Below are 20,212 nucleotides of genomic sequence, written 5' to 3' on the forward strand. Positions count from 1 at the left end.
TGGGGACATGCTGCTATTTATTTAACCATTCATCCTTTAAAAGATACTGGGGTTACATTACCATATGTAAAATAGATAGCCAAGGGAGGAAAAAAAAGATTCTGGGGTTGTTTCCATCTGGGGGTTATTATGAATAAGGCCACTGTAAACATACAGGTTTTGCTATGAATATCAGTCTTTATTTCTCTGGGATAAATGCCCAGAGGTGCATTTGTGAATTACATGGTAGTTACATGTTTTTCCTTTTTAAAGAAATTGTCAAACTGTGTTCTAGACTGTATGTATGATTTTGCATTCCCACCAGCAGTGGATAAGTGATCTAGTTTTTCTGCATCTTGTCAGCATTTGCTGTTGTCACCATTTCTTATTATGTTAGCCATTCTGATAGATGTGTAATGATCTCTCACTGGATTTTTTTCTTTTTATTGTGGATTTTAATTTGCTTTCCCCTGATGGTTAATTATGTTGAATATCTTTTCAATACTTGTTTGCTGTCTGAATAAATATTTCAGTGAAATATCTTTTCAAAACTTTGACCATGTCCTAACTGGGTGTTTGTATCTTTACTGCTGACTTTTGAGGTTCTTTATTTTATATTCTAGAGCTAGTTCTTTGTTTTATGCATGGTTTCTCCTACTCTTATCTATTGCAAAACAAAGTTTTAAGTTTTGAAGTCCAGTTTATCAGTTTTTCCTCTTACAGACCTTGCTTTTGTCAGCAAATCTAGTTTGCTTAGATTTTCTCTTGTGTTTATCCTACAAGTTTTACATTTTAAGTCCACCATCCATTTGAAGCCATTTTTGCATAAGGACTTGTGTTAAGAATATATATATATATATATATATATATATATATATTTTTTTTTTTTTTTTTTTTTTTGCCTGTGGATTCTCTGGATGTCCAATTCCTCCAGCACCATTTGTTAAAAAGGCTATCTTCCTCCATTATTTTGGCTCCTTTGTAAAAAATCAGTTGAGCATATTTATGTTGGTCTATTTCTGGGTTCTCTGTTCTGTCCCACTGATCTGTGTGTCTTTTCCTCCACCACATAGTTTTGATTATTGTAGCTATATAATGAGTCTTCCAGTTGGGTAGACTTATTCTTCCCGTTTTTCTTCTTTTTTAAAATTATTTTAGTTATTCTAGTTCCTTTGTATTTCCATATAAATTTTAGCACAGTCTGTCTATATCTATTAAAAATCTCGGTAGGATTTTGATAGAGTTTGTTTAAACCAGTATATAAATTATGGAGAATTTGCATGCTTACTTTGTTGAGTCTTCTAATCCATGAACATGATGTATGTCTCTCCATTTATGTAATTCTTTGATTTACTTTATCAGTAGTTGTCAGCATATAAGTCCTGTACATGTTTTATTCATTTTATGTATATATTCAATACTTATGTATTGAATTTTTGAGGGATTGTAAAGGGGTACTGAAATTTTTTCCATGTGTTCATTGCTTACACACAAAAATACAAATGATTTGGGGGTATTTAATCTGATATCCTGAGACCTTGATGACTGTAGTTCTAAGAGGATCTTTTTGTAGTTTCCTTGGGATTTTCTATATAGACCATCATGTTATCAGCACGTAGAAACAGTTTTATTTCTTCCATTCTGACTTGTATGCTATTTATTTCCTTTTCTTGCCTTATTCCAGTGGCTAAAACTTCTAGCACTATGTTGAAGACATTGCTGCAATGGATTTATTTCATTCTTTTTAATGGCTGGGTAATATTCCACTGTATATATGTACCATATCTTCTTTTTTTTTTTTCATATCTTCTTATCCATTCCTCTAAAAGTATGTCACATTCTTAAGTAGATTCAACATCATAAATTTGTCATTTCTAATACAATATTAATATGATTTTAAAATACCATCTGATTTTTAAAAACTAGAGAACCTGGTTTTGTAGTTCATGTGGAAAAAACAAGCAAGAATAAACAGGAAAATTCTTAAAAACCAAATTTAATCAATTGCAGTAATTAAAACTGTATGGTACCTGCATATGAAGAAATAAATAGATGAGTGAAAGAGAAAACCCAGAAACAGAGCCAAATGCATAAGGGGATTTAATATATGATAAAGATGGAATTTCCAACCAAAGAGTAAAATGTGAATTCTTCAGTAAATGAAGTTGGGAAATCCAGCTGATATATTTATAAAATTATAGTCCTTCCTCCTATGAGTTCAAAATAATTTCCAGATGAATAGAAGATTGAAACAAAAATACTAAACCATAGAAATGCTAAGGAATATATGGGAATCTTAAAAATATTCTTGAAAGTAGAGACCTACGTATGACAAAAAACAGTGATAAAAGATCTATTTAACTATGAAAAAACTTTTTTTGTCATGGCAAACATATCATAAATAATGTTAGGGTGAAAATATTGACATGGACAGTACAGCTCCTCTTATAATATAAAGAGGTAATTTTCCTAAAGAGTTCCTATGTATAGATGCAGACATTCTCAACAAAATTCTAGCAAACAGACTACAACAACACACTTAAAGAATCATTCACCATGATCAAGTGGAATTTATCCCAGGGATGCAAGGATTTTTCAACATCCACAAATCAATCAATATGATACACCGTATAAGTCGCTTCAGTCATGTCCGACTCTGTGCGACCCCATAGATGGCAGCCCACCAGGCTCCCCCGTCCTTGGGACTCTCCAGGCAAGAACACTGGAGTGGGCTGCCATTTCCTTCTCCAATGCATGAAAGTGAAAAGTGAAAGGGAAGTCGCTCAGTCGTGTCCGACTCTTCGCAACCCCTTGGACTGCAGCCCACCAGGCTCCTCCGTCCGTGGGATTTTCCAGCCAAGAGTACTGGAGTGGGGTGCCATCGCCTTCTCCGATCAATAAACTGAAAGATAAAAACCATATAATCATCTCAATAGATACAGAGAAAGCTTCTGGCAAAATCAACCCCTACTTATGATAAAATCCCTCCAGAAAGTAGGCATAGAATAAACCTCAGTTCAGTTCAGTTCAGTCGCTCAGTTGTGTCCCCTTTTGCGACCCCATCAACCACAGCACACCAGGCCTCCCTGTCCATTACCCGGTCCCGAAGTTCACCCAAACTCATGTCCATTGTGTCAGTGATGCCAACCAACCATCTCATCCTCTGTCATCCCCTTCTCCTCCTGCCTTCAGTCTTTTCCAGAATCAGAGTCTTTTCAGATAAGTCAGCTCTTTGCATCAGTTGGCCAAAGTATTGGAGTTTTAGCTTCAGCATCAGTCCTTCCAATGAACACCCAGGACTGATCTCCTTTAGGATGGACTGGTTGGACCTCCTTGCAATCCAAGGGATTCTCAAGAGTCTTCTCCAACACCACAGTTCAAAAGCATCAATTCTTCGGTGCTCAGCTTTCTTTATAGTCCAACTCTCACATCTATACATGACTACTGGAAAAACCATAGCCTTGACTAGATGGACCTACCCCAACATAATAAAGGTATAACAAACTCACAGCAAACATTATTCTCAATGATGAAAAACTGAAAGCATTTCCTCTAAGATCAAGAACAAGATAAGGGTACCTACTCTCTCCAATATTACTCAATATAGTTTTGAAAGTCCTAGCCATAGCAATCAGAGAAGCAAAATATGAAATTAAAAGAATCCAGATTGTAAAAGAAAAGTAAAGCTCACTGTCTGCAGATGACATAACTCTATATGTAGAAAACCATAAAGATTCTGCCAGAAAATTACTAGAGCTAATCAATGAATATAGTAAAGTCACAGGATATAAAATTAATACACAGAAATCCCTTGCATTCCTATACACCAACAATGAAAAATCAGAAACAGAAATAAAGAAACAATCCCACTCACCACTCGCTTTCACTTTTCACTTTCATGCATTAGAGAAGGAAATGGCAACCCACTCCAGTGTTCTTGCCTGGAGAGTCCCAGGGACGGGGGAGCCTGGTGGGCTGCCGTCTATGGGGTCGCACAGAGTCGGACACGACTAAAGTGACTTAGCAGCAGCAGGAATCAACCTACCTAAATAGACAAAAGATCTATATGCAGAAAACTATAAGACACTGATAAATCCAAGATGGTGCAAACAGATGGAGAGATATTCCATGTTCTTGGATTGGAAGAATCAATATTGTGAAAATGACTGTACTACCCAAAGCAATCACACAGATTCAGTGCAATCTCTATCAAACTACCAATGATATTTTTATATCATTGGTATCATTATCTATCAGAACTAGAACAAAAAATTTCACAATTTGTATGGAAACACAAAAGACTGCAAATAGCCACAGCAATCTTGAGAAGGAAAAATGGAGCTGGAGGAATCAACTTCCTGACTTCAGATTATACTACAAAGCTACAGTCATTAAGGCTGTATGGTACTAGCACAAAAACAGAAATATAGACCAGTAGAATAAGATAGATAAGCTTAAGATAGATAGAATAGATAGATAGATATAGATAGATAGATAGAATAAGATAGATAAGCCCAGAGATAAACCTACACACATTTGGGCACCTTCTTTTTTACAAAGGAGACAAGAACATACGATGGAGAAAGGACAGCCTCTTCTGTAAGTGGTGCTAGGAAAACCCGACAGTTACATGTAAAAGAATGAAACTAGAACACTTCCTAACATAATACACAAAAACAAAAGTGGATTAAAGACTGAAACGTAAGGCCAGAAACTATAAAACCGTCAGAGGAAAACATAGGTAGTACACTCTTTGACATAAATTATGGCAAGGTCCTCTTTGACCCACCTGTTAGAGTAATGGAAATAAAAACAAAAATTAAAAAATGGAACCTAACTAAACTTAAAAGCTTTTGCACAGCAAAGGAAACAATAAACAAGATTAAAAGACAATCCTCAGAATGGAAGAAAATAATAGCAAATGAAACTGACAAAGGATTAATCTCCAGAATATATAGGCAAGTCATACAGTTAAATATTAGAAAAACAAACAACCCAGTCAAAAAAATATCTTCTTCTCCAAAGAAGACATACAGATGGCCAATAAACACATGAAAAGATGCTGAACATCACTAATTATTCAGTTCAGTTCAGTCGCTTAGTTTTGTCTGACTCTTTGCAACCCAATGAATTGCAGCACACCAGGCCTCCCTGTCCATCACCAACTCCTGGAGTTTACCTAAACTCATGTCCATCGAATCAGTGATGCCATCTAGCCATCTCATCCTCTGTCGTCCCCTTGTCCTCCTGCCCCCAATCCCTCCCAGCATCAGGATCTTTTCCAATGAGTCAGCTCTTCACATCAGGTGGCCAAAGTATTGGAGTTTCAGCTTCTGCATCAGTCCTTCCAATGAACACCCAGGACTGATCTCCTTTAGGATGGACTGGTTGGATCTCCTTGCAGTCCAAGGGACTCTCAAGAGTCTTCTCCAACACCACAGTTCAAAAGCATCAATTCTTCAGCGCTCAGCTTTCTTTGTAGTCCACCTCTCACATCCGTACATGACCACTGGAAAAACCATAGCCTTGACTAGACGGACCTTTGTTGGCAAAGTAATGTCTCTGCTTTTTAACATGCTATCTAGGTTGGTCATAACTTTCCTTACTAGAGAAATGCAAATCAAAACTACAATGAGGTATCACCTCACACCATTCAGAATGGCCATCATCCAAAAATCTACAATCAATGCTGGAAAGGATGTAGAGAAAAGGGAACCCTCCTATACTGTTGGTGGGGATGTAAACTGATACAGCCATTACGTAGAACAGTATGGAGATTTCTTAAAAAAACTAGAAATTACCATATGACTCAGTAACCCACTCCTGGGCCTATACCCTGAGAGAACCATAAATTGAAAAAGCCTGTACCCCAGTGTTCACAGCAGCACCATTTACAGTAGCCAGGACATGGACGCAACCTAGATGTCCACTGACAGTTGAATGGATAAAGATGTGGTGTATTTATACAATGGAATATTAACCATGAAAAAGAATGAATTTGAGTCCGTTCTAGTGAGGTGGACAGAGTGAAGTAAGTCAGAAAGAGAAAAACAAAGATCATATATTCACACATATATGGAATCTAGAAAAATTGTATTGATTAACCTGTTTGCAGGGAAGGAATGGAGATGCAGGTGTAGAGGATGGGCTTGTGGACACAGGGGGGGAGGAAGAGAAGGGGACGAAAGGAGAAAGTAGAATCAGCATATATACACCACCAGGTGTAAGGCGACAGCTGGCGAGAAGTTGCTGTGCAGCAGACGGAGCCCAGCCTGTTGCTCTGGGATGACCTGGAGGAACGGGCTGGGGAGGTGGGGAGGGCAGGGAGGAAGGGGATAGATGCATAATTATGGCTGGTTCACGTTGCTGTATGACAGAAACCAACACAACACTGTAAAAGTTAAAAAAACAAATATACACGAACAGGCTACTGGCTGAAAATGTTATACTAAATTTAACATACTAATGTGGTGTTAAATAACCATTAATATGGTAATTATAAGAAAGGAATCTTCAATTTTAAAAAAATCTTTCTTTACAAGTAAACTCTATATTTTGAATTTAAAAAATCTGTGTTCTAAGAAAAAAAGTGTAAAGAGTTCCTTCAAACTGACAAGAATAAACCAACTACCCAGTAGAGAAATGGGCAAAGAATATAATAATTCAAAGAAAAGAAAATTGCTCAACCTCACTTACAATAAAAGAACCACAAAGGGATGCCAATTTGTGGGCATCTGATGGTCAAAGGTTTTAAAAAGAATAATAACATAGCATGTTGGAGAAGAAATGGGAAGCAGGAACTTTTATAAATTGCTCATGGGAGTTTAAATTGTGCAAACTTTCATGGAGTAGCCACATTACCTTTGGCCTAGGAATTCTGCATCTGAGAATTTACCCTAAAAATAATCTTACAAATAAGAGAAATCATATTTATCCAAAGATAATGTATCACAGCAATTTTCCATGTTCAGTGATTACAAACATTCTAAATATCTATCAGTAGAGGATTATTATATATATATTTTTCATACAGTAGAATACTATACACCTGCTAGAAGTAATAAGGCAGTTTCATACGAACTAATAGTGAAAGATACCTAAGATATTAACTCAAAAAGACAAGTTTGAAGAAAATATGTATCAGATCAGATCAGTCCCTCAGTTGTGTCTGACTCTTTGCGACCCCATGAATCGCAGCACGCCAGGCCTCCCTGTCCATCACCAACTCCCGTAGTTCACTCAGACTCATGTCCATCGAGTCAGTGATGCCATCCAGCCATCTCATCCTCTGTCGTCCCCTTCTCCTCCTGCCCCCAATCCCTCCCAGCATCAGAGTCTTTTCCAATGAGTCAACTCTTTGCATGAGGTGGCCAAAGTACTGGAGTTTCAGCTTTAGCATCATTCCTTCCAAAGAAATCCCAGGGCTGATCTCCTTCAGAATGGACTGGTTGGATCTCCTTGCAGTCCAAGGGACTCTCAAGAGTCTTCTCCAACACCACAGTTCAGAAGCATCAGTTCTTTGGCGCTCAGCCTTCTTCACAGTCCAACTCTCATCCATACATGACCACTGGAAAAACCATAGCCTTGACTAGACAGACCTTTGTTGGCAAAGGAATGTCTCTGCTTTTGAATATGCTATCTAAGTTGGTTATAACTTTCCTTCCAAGGAGTAAGCGTCTTTTAATTTCATGGCTGCAGTCACTATCTGTAGTGATTTTGGAGCCCCCAAAAATAAAGTCTGACACTGTTTCCACTGTTTCCCCATCTATTTCCCATGAAGTGATGGGACCGGATGCCATGATCTCCGTTTTCTGAATGTTGAGTTTTAAGCCAACTTTTTCACTCTCCACTTTCACTTTCATCAAGAGGCTTTTTAGTTCCTCTTCACTTTCTGCCTAAGGGTGGTGTCATCTGCATATCTGAGGTTATTGATATTTCTCCCGGCAGTCTTGATTCCAGCTTGTGTTTCTTCCAGCCCAGCGTTTCTCATGATGTACTCTGCATATAAGTTAAATAAACAGGGTGACAATATACAGCCTTGACGTACTCCTTTTCCTATTTGGAACCAGTCTGTTGTTCCATGTCCAGTTCTAACTGTTGCTTCCTGACCTGCATACAGATTTATCAAGAGACAGGTCAGGTGGTCTGGTATTCCCATTTCTTTCAGAATTTTCCACAGTTGATTGTGATCCACACAGTCAAAGGCTTTGGCATAGTCAATAAAGCAGAAATAGATGCTTTTCTGGAACTCGCTTCCTTTTTCAATGATCCAGAGGATGTTGGCAATTTGATCTCTGGTTCCTCTGCCTTTTCTAAAACCAGCTTGAACATCAGGAAGTTCATGGTTTACATATTGCTGAAGCCTGGCTTGGAGAATTTTGAGCATTACTTTACTAGCGTGTGAGATGAGTGCAGTTGTGCGGTAGTTTGAGCATTCTTTGGCATACCTTTCTTTGGGATTGGAGTGAAAACTGACCTTTTCCAGTCCTGTGGCCACTGCTGAGTTTTCCAAATTTGCTGGCATATTGAGTGCAGCACTTTCACAGCATCATCTTTCAGTATTTGGAATAACTCAACGGGAATTCCATCACCTCCACTAGCTTTGTTTGCAAAATATGTATAGTATGCTATAATTTTTAAAGAGTATCTATGTATACGTAGAAAGTCTATGGGAGGAATACAAAACACTGTTAAGAGTAGCTGGCAGGGGAGAGGCTCTCTGTGGGACTGGGAACCTGCAGGACAGTCTCGGGATGGAAGTTTCCTTATATATGCTCTACTTTTACTGTGAACCCTTGTAAGTTTTGGGTTTCATGTCATGTGAAAGGATTACCTATTCAAAGTACAAAGTAGTTTTTTAAATGTTTAAGAAAGAACCTCAAGCAAGAGACAGAGAAAGTCCTTGTTCTGTGAGCTGACTAAATATCCAAGGGAATTGTTGTTCGGTCACTCAGTTGTGTCTCATTCTTTGCAACCCCACGGACTGCAGCACACCAGGCTTCCCTCTCCCTCACTATCTCCCGGAGTTTGTTCAAACTCATGTTCATTGAGTCGATGAGGCCATCCGACTATCTCATCCTCTGTAGCCCCCTTCTCCTCCCACCTTCAGTCTTTCCCAGCATCAGGGTCTTTTCCAATGAGTGAGTTCTCTTCCCATCAGGGGCCAAAGTATTGGAGTTTCAGCTTCAGCATCAGTCCTTCCAGTGAATATTCAGGACTGATCTCCTTAGGATGGACTCGTTTGATCTCCTTGCTGTCCAAGGGACTCTCGAGAGTCTTCTCCAACACCACAGTTCAAAAGCATCAATTCTTCGGTGCTCAGCCTTCTTTGGGACACATGAACCAGCATCCCGGAGAAGTCTGACTTTGTACTTCTCCAGAAATAAGCACTTATAGTATTATGAAATTCCAAGGTGAAAAGTGTTAGAGACACACTTTTCTTCTGTGGCAGAGGGAAGGACAATCTGGGAATAAACATTTGCTGAGAAGAGACCTGTGAGTCCTCTCCAGGCAGACATTAGGATTATGAATGCCAAGAGAGAGCAGTTGGGAGCTGGTGAGCGGCCCCAGGCCCTCCCCCGTGTCTGACATGCTCTGCCTTCTTGTCACTAGAAAGCCATGTTCCACTGCCCACCGCACTCCCTCCAGCCCGGGCCTCATTCAGGGAACCCAGCAGGTGTCTGGCCTTCTGGAATCTGGAGGCAGTGCCCAAGATGCCCAGCCACCTGACCAGGGACCCCACCCACCTGTGACTCCAAGCCGCTCTTGCAGTTTGCAGGGTGTCAGGTATCTTTCTTGATCCCTGATCATCCCCAGAGCATCAGATATCGAGGACCATCCTATTCCTGGGTCAGCTGCAGTCTGTATCCTGAGTTCAAGCCTCACTTCTCATTTAACCCTCACGTCCTGTGAGTGATGGTGACGGCACTGGGGTAATTGCAATCTCAGTCATCTTGAAGGGTTCTCTGTTTCTCTCTCTTGGTGTCTGTCCATCTTCAAATCACAGTTCCCACTGGATCCTCAGAACAACTACTACATAGGACAAATCTGGTCCCCAGTTTTCGAGTGACAGAAAGATATATATACAAAGGTTTGTTTTCCAAGGACTTTTCTCTTGGTAGCTCCCATTAACCTCATATAGGCAATGAACGTTTTACTAATGCAGATATAAAAGATGAGAATATTGAAGAAGCAACTGGTAAATAATGAACTTTGGAACAAGAATGTGTGGGCTTGAATCCTGACTCAAGGGATTCTTTACACTTATTTCTTGCAGTGCAAAGTGGGGATAATAATGTCTGTATCCTTGGCTACCGTATAGGATTATTGTTAGGATTAAATAACTTTAGATTCTAAAGTTTCAAGAATTAGCATTCTAAGATTTCTCATTTCTCAACCTGTTCTATCATTTAAAGTTTTCCTTTATTTTGAAAATGTTTTACAACCAGGAGAGAGTACTACTGTAATGGACCTGATTCATCCATCACTCTCTTCAACAGTGATTAGTACAAGGCCAGCCTTGTCTCAGCAATGATGCTGCCCACTCCTCCCCCTTTGGCTTTATTGACCAGATTTTAAAATGATGAACTATGTTCCTAGCATCCCTAAAAGGTGACTCATGGGTTATCTGGGGTTTTAAAGAATCTTATTGGGGATTTATAAGATTTAAACACATTTGTTATGTTTCAACCTATTGTAGCCATGATTCTGTTTTAATTCTCAACTTAACCAGGGACATCCTAGGCTGGGTAGCTTCTGAATCTTTTTGCTGTAACTCTAGAAATCATTAACACTTTGTTTGCTTTTATGATGTGACAAGATGTTCTGGACTCAACTTACACATTTGCTGTATCAGACCGTCCTCCAAGAAAGCCTGATTCCTTTAGGCGATGGTACATAGAGTTCATAATCTGATTCTGGGCATACTCATTCCTTCTAGGATGATCCTTGTTTCTAGGCCTGGCTAGGAAGTGTGTGGGGAGAAGGCAATGGCACCCCACTCCAGGACTCTTGCCTGGAAAATCCCATGGATGGAGGAGCCTGGTGGGCTGCAGTCCATGGGGTCGCTAAGAGTCGGACACGACTGAGTGACTTCACTTTCACTTTCATGCATTGGAGAAGGAAATGGCAACCCACTCCAGTGTTCTTGCCTGGAGAAACCCAGGGACGGGGGAGCCTAGTGGGCTTCCGTCTATGGGGTCGCACAGAGTCGGACACAACTGAAGTGATTTAGCAGTAGCAGCAGGAAGTGTGTGTGTGTGTGTGTGTGTGTGTATGGATGTAGGTAAAACATGGAGTTCATCCTGATACTCCCAGTTCGTACTCAGGACTACAAAATTTTAACTTGATCTCATCAAGCTTACATTTATTTCTTCTTTCAACAAGAAACTCTTATTTTTCAGTAATATAAATATTATCACTCATTTGGTTTATCCCACAATATACATACAAAAGTCTCAGAATGACAACAATTAAAACACCATATCTTCATCAATAATATGATTACGGAAAACAATTTAGGGTATTGGGTGGGGGGATGAGGGATGGGGCAGTTCTTTTTATTAAGGTGTATCCCTCTAATGATATACAGCCAAATTGCCATGTTTGAGTTTCTCTATGTGTAGCTATACCAACCAACTGGACACATAGACTCATTTGCTACACTTTCATTTTAGGAATTTCTTTAAGAAATATTGTGCTTTATTATTATGTCAAAGACTGACATGTTTCAAAGCAAATCCACAACAAGATGTATTCAGTGTCCCTGTTCCCTCCACATTGTTCTTCCCTTTCCCCCAGGTCCTTTAAATTTTATTTTATGCTTTATCCTTTTCTTGTCTTTTCAGAATATATATATATATATATTTGCATTTGTTCTCCCTTTCTTAAATGATAGCATATTAAACACACTTTTTCCTATCATGGTTTTTTCACTTAACGGTAACCCTCGAGGTCACAACACGGGCATCATGCAGGATGTATTTCGAAAAGATTCCTGGAACTGAGACTGCTGGGCCAAAAAGTAAACGCACACTTATTTTGATAGATATTGCCACACTCCCCTCCACACAGGTGGATGTTACCATTTTCTACAGACACATTTTAATGTTAAAGCAAATGATTGAGGTATGTTATCTGTACTGAGAAAGGCTAAATGATTGCCCCAAAGGATCAGACCTGGGACCTGAACATTTGAAATGCCAACTAATGGTCTGGTGATCTGATGCACTGTTCCGTACATTCTCCCCATTTTACAGATGAGGAAAATGCATTACACGTAGGGAAGTGTTGCTGTTCAGTCGCTCAGTTGTGTCCTATACTATGCGACCCCACCCTAAATAATAAAAAAAGCTAGGACCTAAAACCCATGTCTCCTAACACCAAAATTAGGTCTCTTTTTAATGTGCAGCTTATTTATGATGAACTCGGTTTGATTATCTGTAGATGGGGAAGAAAAACATAATACTTAAGTAAGAAAAGTAATGAAATAATTATTGGGTAAATTCTTCCTCGGGTGTAGGAGAAATTCTTTGAGATATGGCTTCCCTCCTTTAGGTGACTAAGGATTCTGCAATTTGATTATGTGTCAATTCACAATAACGACCTTATGGAGAGACAGAGAGCCGACCTTCCTTCCCCAGAGTCCAGAGTCTAGCACCTTGCAGAATCTCTCCCATTTCTTGCAGAGTGCTTTGCATTTCTGTGAACAAAGATGCTCTTATGCTATGTGAAACTGTGCAAACGGGTGTAGACAAAGATGTAATTTCCAGTGAATGAACAAGCCTCAGAGCACAAAGCCTTTTCTTTTTCTTTCCTCGAGTGACCCCGGGTTCTCCTTTGTGTTTGCTTTGTGACAGGTTGACTGACTTCTGTGCAGTTTGGGACGCCGGAGTTTTCCTTGTCTCTGCAGCCGGGAAGGGAGCCCCCTCTGGCGTTAAGAAAAGGAGGCTGAATGAGGCAGAGACGGTGAGTGCCCGGCTCCCTGGCTCTGGGGCGGGGTGGGGGCAATTCTTGCCTCCTGCCCCTTCTCTTTGATGAGAGAAGTTTCTGGCTCTGAGGGACAGCTCCATCCTCCTCCCCAGAGTGGGCCACAGAGCCAGGCTGCAAAGCTGTCCTTGGCCGGAGGCTGACTTTGGGGAAGTACCATTCCTTTTCCTCCAGCAGACGTGGTGAGCCGGCATTAGTCCTGCATATTGTCCCGACTGTTCACCTCGTTTGAAAACTGGGGGAAAGCTGTGTTTGTGACCTGCACCCCCCTTAGCCTGGCCTCTGCAACCTGGGAGCCTCCTGAATGACAGCACCAGCATATGCAGGGCCTTGTGAGAACCCCTTCTCTGGGCGGGCAGGGGGCCCTGGTGGATGGACAGCTGTCCCGGGCACAGTTCGTGGCTGAAGCTGACGTCACTGAAGCCACACCCTGTGTCCAGGGTCTGCATTGTTCCATTCTGGGATAAAATGCTGCTGCTCCTACTTCAGTCTCCAGGCAGGAATGTCAGAGGAGGACATGCAAAAATTAAGGGCTACAGTTTTAACCAAGGAGTAATTGGTACTGAACCACAAACAAGCAGCCTGGAGGCTTCTGGGCTGAGGGAGTCTGTCCTGGAAGCCTGAACAGAGAAGTGTTTCCCCATTCTTGAGTGTGGGTATCTCTGCCTCATTGCTCCAGTTCCCTTTCCTCTCAGAAAGAGTTGGGGATTTGGGCTGGGAGGATGCAGGCAGGGAGGGAGCTGGAAGTTAGGAACGGGATATGCTGATAACATGGATTTGGGCTCTGGACAAAATCCAGCTCTCCTTGCTTTGTGACTGTAGGAAAGTTTCAAGCCACTCTAGCTGTCTACATGGGGGTAATAAGGAATATCTTGTGGTCAAGATGAAACATAAAGGAGTCCTATACTGTGCCTGGCATATAGTAGGCTTAGAGTAGGTATTTAGTATATGAAAGTTATTGTTTGTCATAGCAACAGTGGCTCGGATATACCTGTTTTATGAAGGTAGTTTCTGTGGGCGTTCTTCTAGATCTGCAGCTTGCCCTAGAACAGTGTCAGGTTTCAGGGACCACCTGGGAAATCCATCTGACCACAGGACTTTTTCACCTGATCGTTGTTACTGAAGACTGAACTTAAACATACGGGCAGTAGCAGGGGGACACCAGGGTTTTTTTGCTTTGTATTTGGAGGACTCTGGTTGCAAAAATAATGCATAGGTTATTATAACCAGCATGTTAGTATCTGTGGCACAGCATAGGAACAGACCCCAGGTGTGTGCAGAATCAGGGGCTGGTCCAGCTGTGGGTCGCTGTGCCCCCTCTCTTGGCACTTGCACCCTCCCTACTTTGTATCTCTGTGCTCCCTCCAAAGGCCCCTCCGCCCTCCTCGCTGGGCACACACACTCAGGGTTGCCCAACCAGATGCCTCCCTGAGGAACCCGCTTCTCTGATGACAGCAGTGTCCCTGTCCAGCGGTCCATCTGACTGGCAGCTGGAGTCCTACCCTGCCACAGCCTGCCTGATGCAGGGCAAACCTGTTCTAGTTCATACCTCTGGACACTTCCAGTCTCATCTGCAAGCCCATATTAGTTCAGAGCTTTTATTTTTATAGTGCATTTGTTTAGATTAGTTGTGTCATTTGACTTTCATGAAAATTCTGTTATGAGGGCAAGGCTGGTGTCAGTCAGAGAAGGCAATGGCACCCCACTCCAGTACTTTTGCCTGGAGAATCCCACGAATGGAGGAGCCTGGTAGGCTGCAGTCCATGGGGTCGCTAGAGTCAGACATGACTGAGCGACTTCACTTTCACTTTTCACTTTCATGCATTGGAGAAGGAAATGGCATTCCACTCCAGTGTTCTTGCCTGGAGAATCCCAGGGACGGCGGAGCCTGGTAGGCTGCCTTCTATGGGGTCACACAGAGTCGGACTTGACTGAAGTTACTTAGCAGCAGCAGCAGCAGCTGGTGACAGCATTCCCATTTGATTGATGGATAAACTGAGGCTCAAGAAGTTATTTCTCTAACATCCACAAAATGAATTCCCAACAGAGCTCATATTAAGACTCAGATGTCCTGAATTGTGAGCCATTTTTCTTGCTGGGATGCCACACGGCCTCCTCCAGTCTGAGGCATCATGAAGGGTCAAAGGATCAGAGGACTTTCAGATTGACTGGGAAACTTAAAAAAAGAAGAAAACAAGAGTACACACATTTGGCTACTGAGGGCCCAGGAAGTTCTGAGAGGAGGACTGAGCAGGCTCTTTAGAGGATGGTAACAGTCAGCCTTGCCTGAATCAGCCCTGGAGGGCTCCCCAGCTGCCCGCGCTCAGCATGTTCCCTGTAATCCTGCGCTCGGCGTGTTCCTTGTAATCCTCCGCACGGCAACTCTGTGAAATGGGACACATTGTTACCACGTTTTACTGGTGTCACGACAAGTGAAGGAGCGTGCTCAGCACGCACGGCTGAGAAAGTGCCCTCACCAGGATGGAACCCTGGCCGTCCTGCAGCTCTGGGACCACGCAGCTGGCCGTTTGACTTCGGGGCTGTGGAGCGTTCTCAGGGTGGGCTGGGCTGCACAGATGATTCTGAGCAGGACTCCAGCCAGGTTCTAGGTAGAAATCTGATTTTGTGTCTCTGCTTGGGAGGCCTCAGATGAGTAAGTCGTCTGTCTGTCTGTCTGCCCTCCTCTCTGGCTCTCCTCTTGTCTGTCTGCCCTCCTCTCTGGCTCTCCTCTTGTTCCGGGCCATAGCCATCTGGGGCCTGCCCCGGCGTCTGCTCCCGCACATGCCCCCTCCGCCCTCCCGCTCCGCCCTCCCCCTCTGCCAGCGTGAGCACCTGCCCCGCTCAGACTAACCTCTCCCTCCCTCGGTGCCTCAGCTCCTGGGCCTGCCAGGCGCTCAGAGCAGACACCTGCCCTCTGACGCAGGCAGAGGAACCACCATCCTCCCCAGGCCTTCGGTGTCTCAGATGGCGTCATTTGGTTAATTGCATTCACACCCCTCAGTCTCCCTGCCAGGTGCTGGGCCTTCTCCCTCCAGAAGCACTGCAGCAGGCCTCCCTGGCCATGGGGGGAGCAGGACCACGGCTGGGAGATGATCGGGGGCGGGCCGTGGGGCTTCACTGGGAACTCTCCTCCCCAGGACCAACTCCGGGCCCCTGAGACAGCACCCATGCTTACCACCCTGTCCTGGGTGCTGAGGTGTGCAGGGCTGGGTGTGGAGCCACCGGTGACCGCAGAGAGAGCTGGTCGCCTCAGTGACGTGTGCCGTCTGCCTCATCTCTGTGGAGGCGATGCACTCACTTCCACACCGCCCCCCCACCCCAGCCTTTCTGCCGCCCTGCTGAACCCACCTGTATACCGGAGGTGGGGCTGCTGGGTTTGAGACAGCGTGGCACCCCGTGAGTTTCTGATTCTAACGGGAGGACTAGAGACTACAGCAAAGAGAGGCCCTGCCACACACAGGTGTGTGCACTCACTGGGGGCGTTAACGCGGCTTTCCCCTCCACCGCTGGAGCCGGCCGTGTCTTGGCGTAAGCATCATAGCCAGCACTCAGCCGCAGACCCCTAGACAAACAGCGCATCTCATAACGCAGGGAACAGCCGTCCCCTGTCTGTCCCACACCCCCTCCTCCACGCTCCTGTATTTTCACATCTCCAGCCTGCAGAAGCCTGCCGGGACGGCAGTTGGACCCAGACCAGTGTCTGAGTTGGATGTAAATGCCGAGGGCTGGAGGGAGGGGAGGGAACAGATGCCGCTCCCTCCTGCTGTCTTGGTCCCTTCCTCCCTGCGTCTCCCTGTCGTGTCAGATAGGAACCTTAAAAATGCAGCCGGGGATGTGCTGTCCTTGGAATGTGAAAGTGAAGGTGAAGTCGCTCAGTCGTGTCTGACTCTTAGCAGCCCCATGAACTGCAGCCTACCAGGCTCCTCCGTCATGGGATTTTCCAGGCAAGAGTACTGGAGTGGGGTGCCATTGCCTTGGAATATCAGCAGCTAGGCCAATACTGACAGCAGGATGGAAGCCTCAGAAGAACGGACCTGGCTCCTTTGAGGTCGACTCCCACCTGGGGTGGTCGATGTCATGGGTCGTGGGGCCACTGGTGGAAGAGGCTGGGTGAGCAGGGGCGGAATGGGGGTGGGGCAGTGGTCTCCAGGAGTTCTAGCGCTTTGGGTCAGGACGCAGGGTTGAGGCAGGAGAGAGGGAAGCGAAGGCTGCTTTGGCTGCTCTGGAATCTCACAGGAGCTGCCCTTCTGTCTGGTCCACAGTAGACTGCACTTGTGCAGATGACCGTACAATGAGACAGTAATGACTCCTTGGCCCCAGAGTAGGGTATGGTTATCAGCACAGGCATGGTGTGTTTTGTAGATCTATAAGACACATCTAGGGTTGAAAGTCCAGCTTGTCCAAAGCCATGTAGCAAAGCATTGCACCATCTGTCACTTGTGGGGAAGAAGAAATAACCAATAGCTTTTGAAAGTCAAGTTTGGGCCAGGCCTTGCGTTAGATGCTATCGTGGAGGTGGTTTAGTTGCTAAGTCGTGTCTGACTCTCGCCACCCCATGGACTGTCCATGCTCCTCTGTCCATGGGATTTCCCAGGCAAGAATACTGGAGTGGGTTACCATTTCCTTCTCCAGGGGATCTTCCCAACCCAGGGGTTGAACGTGGGTCTCCTGCATTGCAGGCCGGTTCTTTACCAACTGAGCTACAGGAGAAGCCCGTTAGATGCTATACAAATGCATTAGCACATTAATTCACTTAAAATGAATTAAATCAACTCATTTAATTAGTAGTCACAATAATATTGTAATAAATGTGTATTACGCATTCAAAGACAAGCAAAGTAAGGCTCTGACTGAGAGAGAGGGTAAACGAATTGCTGAACCGTGAGGTTAGAGAGAACCTCGGGTATGTGGCTCCTGAGCCTGTGCCCCCTTCCTGAGCCAGACGGGTCACAGTACACCCCTTCCTCTTGAAGCTGCGGCTCAGAATTGCTGTCCGGCGTGTTTCCCCCGGGCTGCATGTTCCTAGTTGATCCTGTTCTGCCTTCATCTGGTGCTCATTTCTATGAAGAGCACAGGAAAGGAGAGGACGCCACCCTCTGCCCCAAGAAGCTCACAGTCAGTGAAGGGGCTGGAGGCCCTTCCTCTTTCCCCACCCCAAGCTTCTCCAACAGCCTGCCTTCTCCCTGGCCCCCCACCCTTTTCTTTCCTGCTTGAGCTCATCCTGTGGTTTTCAAATGGCTTTAGAACCCTGGTCTGTTGAAACTGGGCCTGGAATCCCACAAAGAGAGGGTGGAGTAAGCAGCTTAACATGAGTGACATCGTGAGCAGATGGATCCAGATGGTAGCTCCTCAGATGGACAGGGGCCTGGCTCCAAACAGACAGCCCGCTCAGGGAGCCTGGGAATGCAGTGGTCGGTGACTGGAGTGTGGAAGCGGGGGTCCGGACAGAAGCTGGCTAGGGCACAGCCCTCACCCTTCGGGGGAGCTGCTGAGAGACTGAGGTCTCAGGTTGCGCTTCCTGCAGCACCGTGTCTGCACAGCGTTTTGTAGCTTACTGCGGAGGCGGGGAGTACGCAGACTGCGACTTGTTCTGGGTGGCATCCGAGGAGTTAGCCCAAAGTCTTTTTTAAAAACTCAATATTCAATATATTGATCCCCAAACCTAGTTTTTTCTTAAACCTTTCAACTGATAAACTTTACAATTCTTTTTATAAATCTCATAAATTTTAATAATCTGTTTGAGTCCATTAATAAACTTGAGTTCCTTTGAACATTTGAAGCTACGTTTATAAATTTAATCGTTTATTTTCCTTATTGAAGTATCACCGTTTTCTAACAAAGTCTTCCAAGGTCTTACGTAGTTAATCCTTTTTTCTCATTGATGTTTTAAACAATAGTTTCATTGAGATAGAATTCACATACCATACGATTTACCATTATAAAGTATACAACTTGCGTATCAACTATACTTCAATTAAAAAATAAGTTTAAAAAATATTATGCACTGATTTTTAATATATTCACAGAGTTGGGCACTAATCACCACAGTTAATTTTAGAACATTTTCATTACCTTCTCCGTCCACCAAAGAATCTCCGTACCCATCAGCAGCCCCTTCTCCTCCGCCTGACCGCGGTCTTTCTCTCAAGGAGTGAGGGTTAGTCACTCAGTTGTGTCCAACTCTTTGCAATCCCATGGACTATAGCCCACTAGGTCCTCTGTCCATGGAGTTCTCCAGACAAGAATACTGGTTTGGTAGCCATTCTCTTCTCCAGGGCATCTTCCTGACCCAGGGGTCGAGCCCGGGTCTCCTGCATTGCAGGCAGATTTTTTACTATCTGAGCCACCAGGGAAGCTTGGTCTTCCTCTAGCCCTAGACAATCATCAGTCTATTTCCTACTTCTGGAAATTTGCCTGTTTCAGACATTTCATACTAATGGAATGGTACAATACATGGTCGTTTGTGTCTGGCTTCTTTTACTTAGCGTGATGTTCTCAAGGTTCAGCCGCATTGTAGCATGTCTCTCTGTATCATTCCTTTTTGGTGGTTAAATAATATTCCATGGTATATATAGATTTTATTTATCCATCCTCAGTTGATAGACGTTCAGGTTGTTTCCACTTTTTGTCTGTGATCAGCTATGCTGCTGTGCACATTTATGTACAAGTTCTCATGTGGACATATATCTGTAGTTCTTTGGTGTATACCCAGGAGTGGTTTGCTGGGGCATATAGTAATTCTGTGTTTCATGTTTTGAGGAACCCTAGGTCTTTTCATTGGAGAAGGCAATGGCAACCCACTCCAGTACTCTTGCCTGGAAAATCCCATGGACTGAGGAGCCTGGTGGGCTGCAGTCCATGGGGTCGCTAAGAGTCGGACACGACTGAGCGACTTCACTCTCACTTTTCACTTTCCTGCATTGGAGAAGGAAATGGCAACCCACTCCAGTGTTCTTGCCTGGAGAATCCCAGGGACGGTGGAGCCTGGTGGGCTGCCGTCTATGGGGTTGCACAGAGTCGGACACGACTGAAGCGACTTAGCAGCAGCAGCAGCAGGTCTTTTCATACTAAATCCAAGCCCCCTTTCAGGCTGTCTGTCTCCAGTCTCTTATCTTTCCTTCGAACCCAGGTCCCTCCCCGCCCTCCCCAGACCTTGGGCTGCACCCTTGCACACACAGGATCGTGTCCATAGATTATGATCACTTTCCTCTCTAGCCTTTGCTGACAGGCTGTCAGCCAGCAGGGG

At 44.0% G+C, this 20,212-nt stretch overlaps 1 protein-coding gene across 20 annotated transcripts in view; it reads left to right on the forward strand.

Moving 5' to 3' along the window:
• The window catches only part of NFASC (neurofascin), a 201,904-nt gene that overhangs the window by 88,768 nt on the left and 92,924 nt on the right, over positions 1-20,212 (forward strand). For all 20 annotated transcript variants that reach the window (XM_070767783.1, XM_070767781.1, XM_070767791.1 and 17 more), the window contains one exon: positions 12,837-12,945. In XM_070767783.1, the coding sequence (XP_070623884.1) occupies positions 12,837-12,945 (109 nt within the window). The remainder of the gene's footprint in view (positions 1-12,836; positions 12,946-20,212) is intronic.

The sequence above is a fragment of the Bos indicus genome, chromosome 16 (genome assembly GCF_029378745.1).
Source record: "Bos indicus isolate NIAB-ARS_2022 breed Sahiwal x Tharparkar chromosome 16, NIAB-ARS_B.indTharparkar_mat_pri_1.0, whole genome shotgun sequence".
Lineage (NCBI taxonomy): Eukaryota > Metazoa > Chordata > Mammalia > Artiodactyla > Bovidae > Bos > Bos indicus.